The sequence below is a fragment of the Sorex fumeus genome, unplaced genomic scaffold (genome assembly GCF_029834395.1).
Source record: "Sorex fumeus unplaced genomic scaffold, SorFum_2.1 ptg000008l, whole genome shotgun sequence".
NCBI lineage: Eukaryota > Metazoa > Chordata > Mammalia > Eulipotyphla > Soricidae > Sorex > Sorex fumeus.
In genome coordinates, this window is record NW_026606065.1 from 13,849,752 (window position 1) to 13,862,359 (window position 12,608).

The window sequence follows — 12,608 nt, forward strand, 5'->3', positions numbered from 1 at the left end:
AATAGAAGTAGATAGGCACAGTCTACGTACTCCGTGAATGGAACCTCTTTACTTAGCAAACAGAGAACAGCTACCTGTCAGCTTTGAGAATGAGTACTGTATTAAATGAAAATGACATTATATTAAAAATAAACTGCCTCTTGTCATTAGGGAAAAATCAACCTCATCACTAGACCTAAGTCTACTGATGCATGCTGCATCCAATAATCAAAACAAGAGAAAGATAGAGACTGGGCCAGGAGAGAGGAGAATGATGAAAAGACTACACGAGGGAGGGAGGAAGGGGGGGGAGGGAGATGGATGGAGAGGGAACAGAAAGAGAGGGAGGAAGGGAGGAGTGGGGAAAGGGCAGAGCGAAGAACAGAGAGACAGAGGATCTACTCTTCATGTCCGCCTATCAAGCCTTTAAAGATTACTTTGATATCTCTTCTTTCCCTAAGGAACTCATTACTTGAATTTCAGTGAAGACAGTGCTGACAGATACGAGCTTCCCTATTAAAGATTTCCTTTTTTGTGTGAGTTCAGCGAACTAATCACATTACTTTCAAATTCAGTTAACAGGTATCCCCTTTGGCATATTGACAATTCATTATATTTAAGGAAAAGTTTCAACTGTTTTCTGACTCTACTGGTAACTTGCCTCTTTTATTACTTACCAAGTCCTAAAAGATCAACAGTTGGCTCTGCAGCTTTTTGGGGGCTGGTACTTTTTTTAGGCTCCAACTGCTGATCTTCTTTCTTCTGCAGATTTGAAAAGTAAATAATGAAATTTATTACTTTTTCTTAAATAAAGAAAACAATCCTTTAAGCCTAATTGTGCAACTTTTTTACAAAGATAGTACAATGAAGCAGGGTAATAAAGCTTAGTGCATTTGTTAATAAATATAAAATGAGTAAACAATCACTGAATTGTAATGACAAACCTTATGTACAAGACCCAAAATATAAATAGATATTAAATCTTAATGTAATGTTCTAGTATTTCTCTATATAAAATTACACTTTTTAAAGAAGTACATTTCCTAATATTTATTAGATATGATAACGTGCCCTGTAAGTTACTCAGGGTTTGAAGTTTCATGAGAACACTGCTATGTCCTTCATGCAGATGATGACTGGAGACGCCACAGAAGAAAGCCTACTGAAATGTTATTTGATTTGTTTTGTTTCCTTTCGAGTCTACATGTACCAGCTACATTTTAAACACAGCATTCTTCGAGTTACCAGGAACTGAAGTCACTGCTACATACAATCTTCCTAATTTACAAAAACTGTTGTATAGAACATGATAAAAAAAAAAAAGGGGATAGAGTGACAGTACAGGGGGTAGGACAACTGTCTTGAGTGCAGGCCAACCAGGGTTCAATCTCCAACATTCCATACAGTCCCCAGGAGTGATCCCTGGGCACTCTTAAGTGTGGTCCACAAACTAACAAAAAACAAAAAAGGCCTATACCTACTGAATTCTGATCTCAAAAGTCAACTTTCGTTATAGCAAGAAAATAAAAGTATTCATGTCTGTTCTCAAATCATGCAAGTTTGAGAAGATTTTTCTAAGCAACCTTAAGAATTCATAACTTAGTTATAACTGATTTCTTATTCATAGACAAATATAATTCCAAACCAAATATTTATATATGTATCCATGTATATATATATCTACCCTTATTATTCACTACTGTGACTCAGTCTCTCTCAGGATATTTTTAACTTCTGGTGATGCTCAGGGATTACTCCTGGCTCTGCACCCAGGAGGTAATCCTTAAAGCACTTGGGGAACTATCTGGGATGCAGGGGATAGAACGTGGGTCAGTCGCATGCAGGGCAAGCACCTGATCCCCTGAACTATTACTCCAGCCAGTGTGATAGCTTTTAACACTTCTGTCCAAATAGAGAACTGTGAAATTGTGAATCTATATGTAATTTCCATAAATCAACATAATACATTTCATACGCTTTTACAAAGACTTGCTTTGCTTATTAGTAAACTAATTTTAAAGAAAGCAGTGTGTTTTAACAAAGCGAGTCTTTTCTTTCATTTTACTTTTTATCAAGACTCAGAGACTATAAAAACCAGCTCCCGGAACCGCGCGGCCGCAAATGCAGCCGCAGAACATTTTACTATAACATCTTATTATCTCATTCCTACTTTGGACAAACTGGCAGGCTACCGAATGTAGCCTGCGCACAGGGCAGAGTCTGGCAAACTCCCCGTGGCGTACCCAATATACCAAATACCAGTAACAATGATGGGGCTCATTCTCCTAAAGAGCCTTGAATATAATCTCAGGGCTAGGATGAAGGAGACGTTACTGGGGCCTGCTCGAGGCAATTGACGATTAACAGGATGATTTGTGATTTTGTGATTTTTTATCAAATACACAGTTACAAAGTCATTCATGATTGAGCTTCGGTTATACAAGGTTCACCAATAACCATCCCTTCACCAGTGTGCATTTCCCACCCCCATGTCCCAAGTTTCCCGGCCCGCCTGCCTGTCCTCCTCTTGCCCCCTGCCTCCATGGCACACATTTCCCTCCCTGCCTTCATCTCATTTTTCCTTTTAGGTATAGAGTTTGCAATACTATTACTGAACGGGTAGCGTGTATATCACTTCAATCAAAGGGGTAGGGGGCAGAGGGATTCAGAAAACATTCAATTTGTGATTCAATTGAAAAGGGGGGGGAAGGGGATGAAAACCTGAAATTAAAAATAATCTATAAAATCTAGTCAAATACATTCATTTTACAAACCAAGGCTCAGATACTATATACCAAATAACACAGAACAACTAATACTTTCTGTCCCTGTTTTAGCTTCCCACCTCACCCCCACCTCTCCGTCCTCACACGCAGGCGAACACTCTACTCCAAAGGCACATCCCTGGCTCTTAATATATAATCACTACTTCTTCTTCTTTCTTTTTTTTTGCTTTTTGGGTCATACCTAGCGATGCTCAGGGGTTACTCCTGGCTATGCACTCAGGAATTACTCCTGGCAGTGCTTGGGGGAAAATATGGGGCACCAGGGATTGAACACAGGTTGGCTGAGGGCATGGCAGATGCCCTACCCACTGTACTATTGCGCCGGCCCCACAATCACTTCTTTGGTACGACTTTTTACTAAATCCTCTTCTATGGGAAGCAGCATGGACTAGAAATCAATCTCCTGAAGAATACCTTCCTATCTGCTAAAAATCAAAGAAATACGGAGCCTCTTTGAAATGAGTTTTTAAAGAAGTCCAATTCAAGTTTCTGAGCTTTCCCCCAACAAATTATAACTACCTTTAAAACAATACAGAGCCAGAAAAATAGTACTCTGGGTAAAGTGCTTGATTTGCACACAGCTGACCCAGGTTCAATTTCTGGCCCCTGAAGACAGAACCAGGAAAAAGCCCTGAGCACTAATAGGTATGGTGCACCCCCTTCCCAATAAAAATAGATTAAATACACTAATATCAAACTATCCGTTGCTTATAAAAAGAGAAACAGAGAAAATAAGTAAGCAGAGCTCCTCCAGCAACCTAGAGAATTACTACAAACAATTTGGAAAAAATCTGTGCATCAAGTTGTATCTCTTCTTCCATAGAACACAACTGCATGAAATTTATATGCATTTTTTATTACCACTGGAAAGTATAAAATAGAGAACATATGCACAGGTGTACAGGGTAAATCAAATTTTGAAAGCAAAAGTAATGGTATCTTAAAGAGCTTATCAAAATGCAACTGGGGCCCACTAGTGGATCTTGTAACCGATTTTATGGATGACAACTAGATTTTTTTAGCAGCTGAAGAAAGAAAAGCATAAAATAGCTCATCATGGAGTAAAGACAGTATTTAAATTGTGCATGTGCATATGGAATATAAGGGCAAGACATACTTCATAATAAAAGCATACTTAGTTGCTCATAATCCTGCATTTTAATCAAAAGTCAATGCCCTGGACTTTGGAAGATTGCTGCAATAATATATGCAAAGGAACCTACCTCTAAAGACATTTTATTTTTTTTTTATTTTTTATTTTTTTATATATTTTTTTCTTTTTTTATTAGTGAAAAACCATGAGGTACAGTTATAGGCTTACAAATTTTGTGCTTGGGTTTCAGTTATACAATGATCAAGTGCCCATCCCTCCACCAGTGCCTGTCATCCATCCCCATGGGTCCCAGCATCCCCCCCCCCCCTCATCCCCCCCCCCCCCCGTCCCATCCTGTCTCTGTGGCAGGGTATTCCCCCTTGTTCTCTCTCTCTTCTTTTGGGTACTGTGTTTTGCAAGAGAGGCTTTGAGTGGCAATCATGTTTGGTCCATTGACTACTTTTAGCATGCTTCTCCCACCCTGGGAGGACCCTCACAACACCCTTCATTTGGTACTCTCTTCTCTATCTGAGCTTCCTTTTCACCTAGAGCCTGTGGCTGGCCTTCCATTCATGGAACAAAATTCCTGGTACTAATCTCAGCCATTCCTGGGTGTTACTCTCCCTTTTTGTTGCTTTATGTTCCCCAGATGAATGCAATCTTTCTGTGTCTATCCCGCTCTTTCTGACTCATTTCGCTTAACATGATACTTTCCATGTAGTACCACTTGTATGTAAATTTCATAACTTCATCTTTTCTAACAGCTACATAGTACTCCATTGTGTAAATGTATCTAAAGACATTTTAGTCTGTTCTTCTCTTCTACTATAACAGGTCAACTTGTATGACTGTATAATGTCCCTGGTCTAAATCTTACCAATTACCCCAAACAGAGTTGGTTATTCTAAATCAGTTTCAACAATTCAGTCACGAATAACTGGCATTTTATATATAGGCGGCCCTATGAAAATGGTGAAAGAGTTAACTTAAACAATGTCTTGTATTTCTCTATTCTCAAATCTTGATGAGTGAACAGGAAAACAATGATATACAGTATAAAATTATTTAAGAGGTCATTTCTGCTTTCATAGTCATCTAAGTATTATCATGTAAGCATATATTTTAGTTTGTATTATTTATAAATTTAATTATTCCTAAATTACCTATATGAATTAGGTGAGAAAAACTGATTCCAGATGATTCCCTTCTTTGTTCATAAATGTAAATGTAAAAAAAACCCTCATTATTGTGAAGCATATTTAAAGAATATTTAATAGATATATGCATCAAAGGTAAAGGCCCTCCCGTTGATCGTCGATTTGCTCGAGCGGGCTTGGAGACTTTGTTGTTACTGTGTCTGGCATATCAAATACTCTCGGTAGCTTGCCGGGCTCTCCGAGAGGGGCGGAGGAATCGAACTCGGGTCGGCCATGTTGGCCGCTTGTAAGGCGAACGCCCTACCGCTGTGCTATTGCTCCAGACAATACAGATAAAAATATTCTTGATATTCTAACCAGAAACAAATATCTTAAGAGCTGAATAATACATAACAGATCTGTACTTTAAAAAAATATTATAGAAGTAATATGTTACAATCTTGTGGGGTACAATATTACAGCCCCTCTGTTGTTATCTGACTGTTCAAGACCCTTCACTATTGTCCTTGGATCACTTCTAGTGCTCCTCTTTTCTTCTCCTTATACCCCAAACCCTTGGTAACTTCAGTTTTGTAGTCAAAGTCAAAGGATTATTGTCATTTAGATGCTGTGTTTCTTAATAATGTAAGTGAGATCAATCACATTTGTTCTTCTTTCCCTGATGACTTTGGGTTAACGCAACCCCCTCTAGCTCCATCCACATAGTCAAAGACAAGATTTCATATTCTAACAGCTGAGCTGCATTTCACTGTGTAGAATTTCTCCTCTCATCTGCTATCGGGCACTTGGATTGCTTCCAGGTATCAGTTCATATAAATAGCGCTGCAATGAAGTGCCCACCTTTTTGAAATAATGCTTTTTGTGGTCACAGGATAGATGTTAAGCTGGAACCTGTCATATGAAGTTGTTTTTAACTGTTTGGTAAGTATTCATACCATTTCCACTGAGGCTGAACCACTTTACATTCCCATAAAGAGTGATTAAGGTTCTTTCTCACTGCATCCCTTCCTGCTCCACATCTACACCATCAGTTCCAGCCCTTCCAACTGGTACTCACTGGTATGAGATGGTATCTCACTGTCATCACGATTTGAATTCCCAAGCGTCTGCTCATCGACTCTCCCCATTTTTTAAAAATATTTTTTGCTATTATAGACCTTTGTAAATCCTCTAAATTGCACAATACTCTAAAACAGTGTTTCTCAACATTTTCCCAACTATGGTGTTCCCTTTCGAACTTCCTGTGGGCCCCATCCTACTTATCTGGTTGCTCCCCGAATATTCTGCCATGCGCCCCCCCACACACACACATATCTGCATGATTTTTCACCAGTAGCCCCTCTGCAATATCCTGGGGATAATTATGAAAAAAGAAAAGCGCAATTAAAATGCAAGGTACACTGAGTGTCCACTTGAGTTTTGCAGCTTTGAGGTGAAAGATCATTCCTAATACTGAAATCAGACTCAGCACATAAAAGATGACTGATAAATCCAAAATGAATTTGAAGAAACATCAAACATATAGCACTCATGGGGCTGGAGAGATAGCACAGCGGGTAGGGCGTTTGCCTTGCACATGACCAACCTAGGTTAGATTCCCAGCATCCCATATGGTCCCCTGAGCACTGCCAGGAGTAACTCCTGAGTGCAGAGCCAGGAGTAACCCCTGTATATCGCCAGGTGTGACCCCCCCCCAAAAAAAAACAAAGCACTCAGAGTTGTAGAGGGCTAATGCAAATAAGACCTGAGTAGGTAGTCTGCTAGAGGGACTCCCACAATTTTCGGAAAGTTAATTCAGGACTACAACTATAGAATAGTCTACAACTATAGAATGTGTAGAAGTAAGATGTTATCTAAAAAGAAGCCACCATGAGGCCAATAGCCAAGAACCCCTGCAGAGAAAATTCACAGTAATAAATGCCCTGTGAATAAAAGTTGGAAACAAAGAGACCACAAGAGCCTGTAAATCCTTTTCTTTAACAAGGCCCTAGGCAATACCTCTCATCTCTAGGACAAGACCAAGCAGAGGCAGCTCTAAATGCTGCCCTGAACAATCAACTTCCCAAAGCAAATCAGAGCACTCCATTCTGGAGATCCCAGGCATCTCTCTGGTGTGTGATTTTTTGGGTGAACCTTATAGCTCTTCTCTTTTTGAGAAACCCACGTTCTCTCCCTTAATAAAACTTTTTGCTTTACTGTTTGTCTTCTCATGAAATTCTTTCTAGTCTGCAACAAAATATTAAAAGCCTAGATACCTACTGACTGTTGGGACTGATTTCTCCTTTTTCTGTGAAAAGTATAATGTTGCCTCAGCCTGAAAAACCAGTTTCCTGAAAGTCTGGTAGCAAGGATAAATACTCAGCCCATGCACATCAAGTGAGTTTCTGGTCCATCTTCGAAGCTGCTTTAGCAAGGATGGCGGGACCTTGGTGTCCACATCACGCAGGAACTTGTGCAGACTTTACTAGTCCTGACTTCCCTGGGTACAGACCCTACTAACATCATCATTGGAAGCCAGACAGGAAGGAGGTAACTCTCTGGACTGCAGCCACCTCCTCCTGCTCATCAGTTTATTCTCACCAAATACTGCACCAGTAACAGAAGAAACCCCCCTTGGAGCTGGAAAGATAGCTGTAAGGGGGTTAAGACACATGCTGTGCGAGCAGCGAATGCTGGTTCAGTCCCCAGACCACATGGTCCCCAGTACACTGGGGGTTTCTGGTAATCCTGGCACATCAGTATCACATCCCCAGGCCCCCTGGTCACCTGGGCCCGCAAACAAACAAAACCCACCACTTTTCAGAGGCTCTTGGAAATGAGCTCTTAGATCTATGTAGGGAAGCCTATAGCCGATTTAAGAAGCCTATATAACTCATTGTATTTATTTGTGCTTTTGGTTTTAGGGTTGCACTCAGCAGTGCTTGAGGATCACTTCTGGCAGTGCTTGGGGGACCATAAGTGGTGCTGGAGATTGAACCTGAGTTGGTGTCTGCAAGAAAAGCAGGTTCCTTATCCACATTTTAATGAGGGGGGATCAGATTTCTGCCATGGGGGTTATGGCTCCTGTCCCCACATTTTGCTCATTACCAGTATTAGGGGAAGCCTGACTCCTGGTACCGCTTTTACCAAATCTGTACCATCCCACCCTGATTTGCTTATTATATCACAATGTCAGGAGTCACTCTGCTCCCCTCCCCAGCTACCAGTACACACTACTCTGCAGCCTGGGATGAACGGGTAGAAATGTAACTTAGACCTTGGGCTGGGTCCTCAGTCTTTGGAGGCGTTTCCACAGAGCTGCCAGTGTTACTAAATATACTTGTTTTTCTCCTTTCCTCTTGAGTGTGTGTCTTCGTCTCTTCCCCCATTCTACAACAGATCAGCCTCTACCTTATCAGGCTGTCAGAAGAGAATAAGAACACAAAACAAGATGACATCGTTTTCTGTTCTGGAAAGGGGAGCTTGGGGGGGGACACACCTGGAAGTACCAGGGCCCAGTGTACAGTGGGTGACTCCTCTCAGTGCTCAAGCAACCTATGCTCTAAAGGGCAAAGATTTCTATGTCATATTATTAGACACCGATCAACATTTGTTGCATTATTTGCATTTATTTTTAGGATTAGGCAGATGGGTTACAGTTTATAAGCTATGACAATGAATTACTACTTTCAAATTAAACCCTGATGATAAACACTGAGGTCCTCTGACTTCAAAGTCTATCTTCTCTTTGCTACATGATGTTCCCAATTTTTTAGGTTAAATTGTGTGTTCATTCACTTCAAGAATTTTTGCTTTAGATCTTTGTGATAAAGATTACTGTAGCTTGCTACTTCCTATAGGTATTTAAATACCTCTATGGGAGTAGGCATTAAAAAATTTGTGGTAACCACTCAATGCCTCTTTTGCAGACCACAACACCCAAAAGGAGAGAGAGAACACAGGGGATTGCCCTGCCACAGAGACGGGGGGATGGGGGGATGGGGGTGGGAGGGATATTATCCATGGTGGTGGAAAATGGGCACTGGTGGAGGGATGGGTATCTGATCATTGTATAATTGAAACCAAAGCACAAAAAATTGTAAATCTACAACTTTAAAAAAAATAAAATAAAATAAAGGGGAAAAAAATAAAAAAAAAAAAAACCTTAAAAAAAAAAAATTTGTGGTAAAGATTACTATAGTTTGCTACTTCCTACAGGTAGTAGCATAGTAGCTACAGTAAAAGGTATTTAAATACCTATAAGGGAGCAGATATTATAATGTAATAGTAATATATCATCACATTATACAGCATTTTGGTTCAGAATACATACTATGGGGGCCAGAGCGATAACACAGTGGGTAGGGCATTTGCCTTGCATGTGGCAGACCTGGGTATAATCCCTGGCATCCCATATGGTCCCCTGAGCACTGCCAGGAGGAATCCCTAAGTGCAGAGCCAGGAGTAACCCCTGAGGATCGCTGAGTGTGACCCCTGACCCCCAGCAAAAGAAAAAACAAAACAAAAATGTAGAAAGTTTTTAAAAAAAGGAAAACATATTATGAAGTAAACACTCAGATTGGAATCTTGGCTTAGCTACTTTAAAATAGTTGTGTGACCTGATAATTACCAAACCTGTATCTCTCACTGTTTCTCAGGTTCTCATCAGAAACTGATGGTCATAATAATATCTAGTAACTGTTTAGACTGAAATAATACAATAATATAACATAAATAAAATAGAAACAATATAATATATAATTATATATAATATTATATATAATATAATATAATATAATATAATATAATATAAGAAATAATATAATAATGCCAGGCTATGTCAAGCACAAAGAGGCACCCATTGTATGTCCTCTTGTTCTGACTTTCCATGACCCACCAAATTTCATTGCTGACCCTTGCACTTGCGTGCACCACTCTTATTCGAGAGGCCTCTAATGATGCACGTGCTCTAACCCTGTACCATCTCAAGCCCCTGAGCCACAACACTCATAAGCTCAGCTTTTCACTTAGTAAAACTACCTTTCATCAAAGCTTATATTGAAGAAATATTTTTCTACTTAAAGAAATTTCTAGTTTTCTGCAAGGGACTGTAAAGCTAGCACGTTCACCGAACATTTTTTTTCTTTCATTAAATAGGAATTCAAAGTTTTGTATACAAAATAATTGGATTTCTTTCCTTTTTTATTGCCTCACTTGCAATAAAGCTTTAAATGATTGCAAAACACATTTTAGTTATTCTATAAAAGAAAAGAAAGTCCAATTTACTTCGAGCCTGTAGTAGTACTTAAAATACGGTTTTCCACTACACCTTATACACTCTATCTTCAGTTATTTTAGTAATGAACAAGTATTAAAAAGCTATTACAATTTCAGCTAGTTCCTTTTTTTAGACATAAAAGCAACTTAAGATACAGTTAATTTAACTAATAAAATAAGGTTACTATTATCTTGTTATCATTTTCTATAAGGCAATGATTTTTATTTTAGCTAATCAATTCTTTCTTTTATGTTTAACGAGGTACAAAACTGTAAGAAGAAACCAAACTACCTTGGCTAAAAAAGTTTTCGTGTAACAGCTCCAACTACCTCACCTTTACTCATTTAAAATCAACTGCCATTCTTATTTTTAACTGGCAGCAATTAATAAAACCACTAATTTCTATACCCACCTAATTCTTTTTTTAATCATTAATGTCAAGTTTTAGTGAAAAATACAAGACAATTCTATATGCAATACTGAGAGAATATAAATTGCTATAATCATTTTGGAAAAGAACTTAAAGACTTAAAGCCGAAAATACATAAACTCTATGACACAGTATTTCCACTCTTATGTGTGTACCAGATAAGCTATCTGTACATTTACAAGAAGCTATATGTACATTTAAGGACATGTACAGGAATGTTCAAATGCTATGATTCATCAGAGTTCTAGACCATGTCAAACTATTAGAGTGACAGGTAAATCAAGAATAGAATATAGCACAGGGCTAGAGCATATACCTTGCTCTGTGTCTGGGTTCAAATCCTAGTAGAGCACAAAAGGAAAAAAAGCAGACAAGACTTATACTTACCTATGAAAATACCACAATAACATGAATGAATCTCACAATAAACAAAAGAAACCAGAAGCAAAGAGAAGTATGCATTGATTTCATTTATAGGAAATTCAAAAGCAGACAAAACTTACAGTAAAACTGACAGAAATCACTGTCATTCTATTGTTCATGGATTTCCTCAAGCAGGCACCAGTAACGTCTCCTTCGTCCTAGCCCTGAGATTTTAGAAAGTGCCACATTTGAGGCTCTTTCAGGGTCAGGAGAATGAGACCCATCATTGATACTGGTTTTTGGCATATTGAATACGCCACAGGGAGTTTGCCAGACTGGAGCGATAGCACAGTGGGTAGGGCGTTTGCCTTGCGTGCAGCCAGCCCGGCCGAGCCGGGTTCGATTCCTCCACCCCTCTTGGAGAGCCCGGTAAGCTACCGAGAGTATCTCGCCCGCCTGGCAAACCCTGGCAAGCTACCTGTGACGCATTCAATATGCCAAACACAGTAACAAGCCTCACAATGGAGACGTTACTGGGTCCATTCAAGTAAATCCATGAACTATGGGAGGACAGTGCTACAGTGCTACTTCAGTAAAAATTTAAGGAATTTTTATAAAATCAAAGTTCTAAAGTAAAATCCTTTTAAAATTAAAAAATTAAAAATTACAAAATCCTTTATATCTAACAAAATGAAGGGACACACACACACACACACCCCTACATGGAAAAGACATCCAACTAAGAATACTGTACCCAGCTAGTTATCACGCAGATCTGAATGAGAAATAAAAGGCTCCTCTGAAAAACAACATCTAGAGATAGCCCCTACCAATAAACTAGCCCTCTAAGAAATACTTTGTGGAAATGAAACCTGACCTGGAAGGAATATTTTAGTTAAACTTCTTTAAATGTTGAAAACATAAAATATGGGAGAGAAGAAGAGTAACTGGAACAATTTCCAACATTATTTATTGAGCTTTTCTTGCTATCTCCTGTAAAGCTTAAGAATTTATATTTCAGATATTGTATTTTTCCATTTGTAGAATTTAAATTTGGTCCCTTAAAAAACAGACCTTATTTATCTGTTTGTATCACTGTATCACTGTCATCCTGTTCACTGATTGCCTCGAGTAGGCACCAGTAACGTCTCCTTCGTCCTAGCCCTGAGATTTTAGAAAGAGCCACATCCGAGGCTCTTTCAGGGTCAGGAGAATGAGACCCATCATTGTTACTGGTTTTTGGCAGACTGAATAAGCCACGGGGAGTTTGCCAGACTCTGTCATGTGGGCAGGATACTTTTGGTAGCCTGCCAGGTCCTTCAAGCAAGAATTAGATGATAAGATGTCGCGCAGCCGCAAATATTGGTATTTGTTGGTATTTCATAAATATCAACTTATTTTTCCATTGCATTATTGACTGCTCAGTTTGATACTTGGTTCAAATCAGGGTTTGTCCATATTGATTTTCCTTTTTTTTGAGAACAGCCAGGTGTCCTCATTCTTCTACTACTGAGTAACTGGCTTATATCCCAGATAATTAAAA

General features: G+C 39.1%; 1 protein-coding gene across 3 annotated transcripts in view; it reads right to left on the bottom strand.

Moving 5' to 3' along the window:
- The window catches only part of SMAP1 (small ArfGAP 1), a 132,853-nt gene that overhangs the window by 23,959 nt on the left and 96,286 nt on the right, over positions 1-12,608 (bottom strand). For 2 of the 3 annotated variants that reach the window (XM_056109663.1, XM_056109661.1), the window contains one exon: positions 657-741. In XM_056109663.1, the coding sequence (XP_055965638.1) occupies positions 657-741 (85 nt within the window). Of the gene's footprint in view, positions 1-656; positions 748-12,608 lie in introns of all 3 variants that reach the window. The other variant, XM_056109662.1, reaches the window with a different exon arrangement.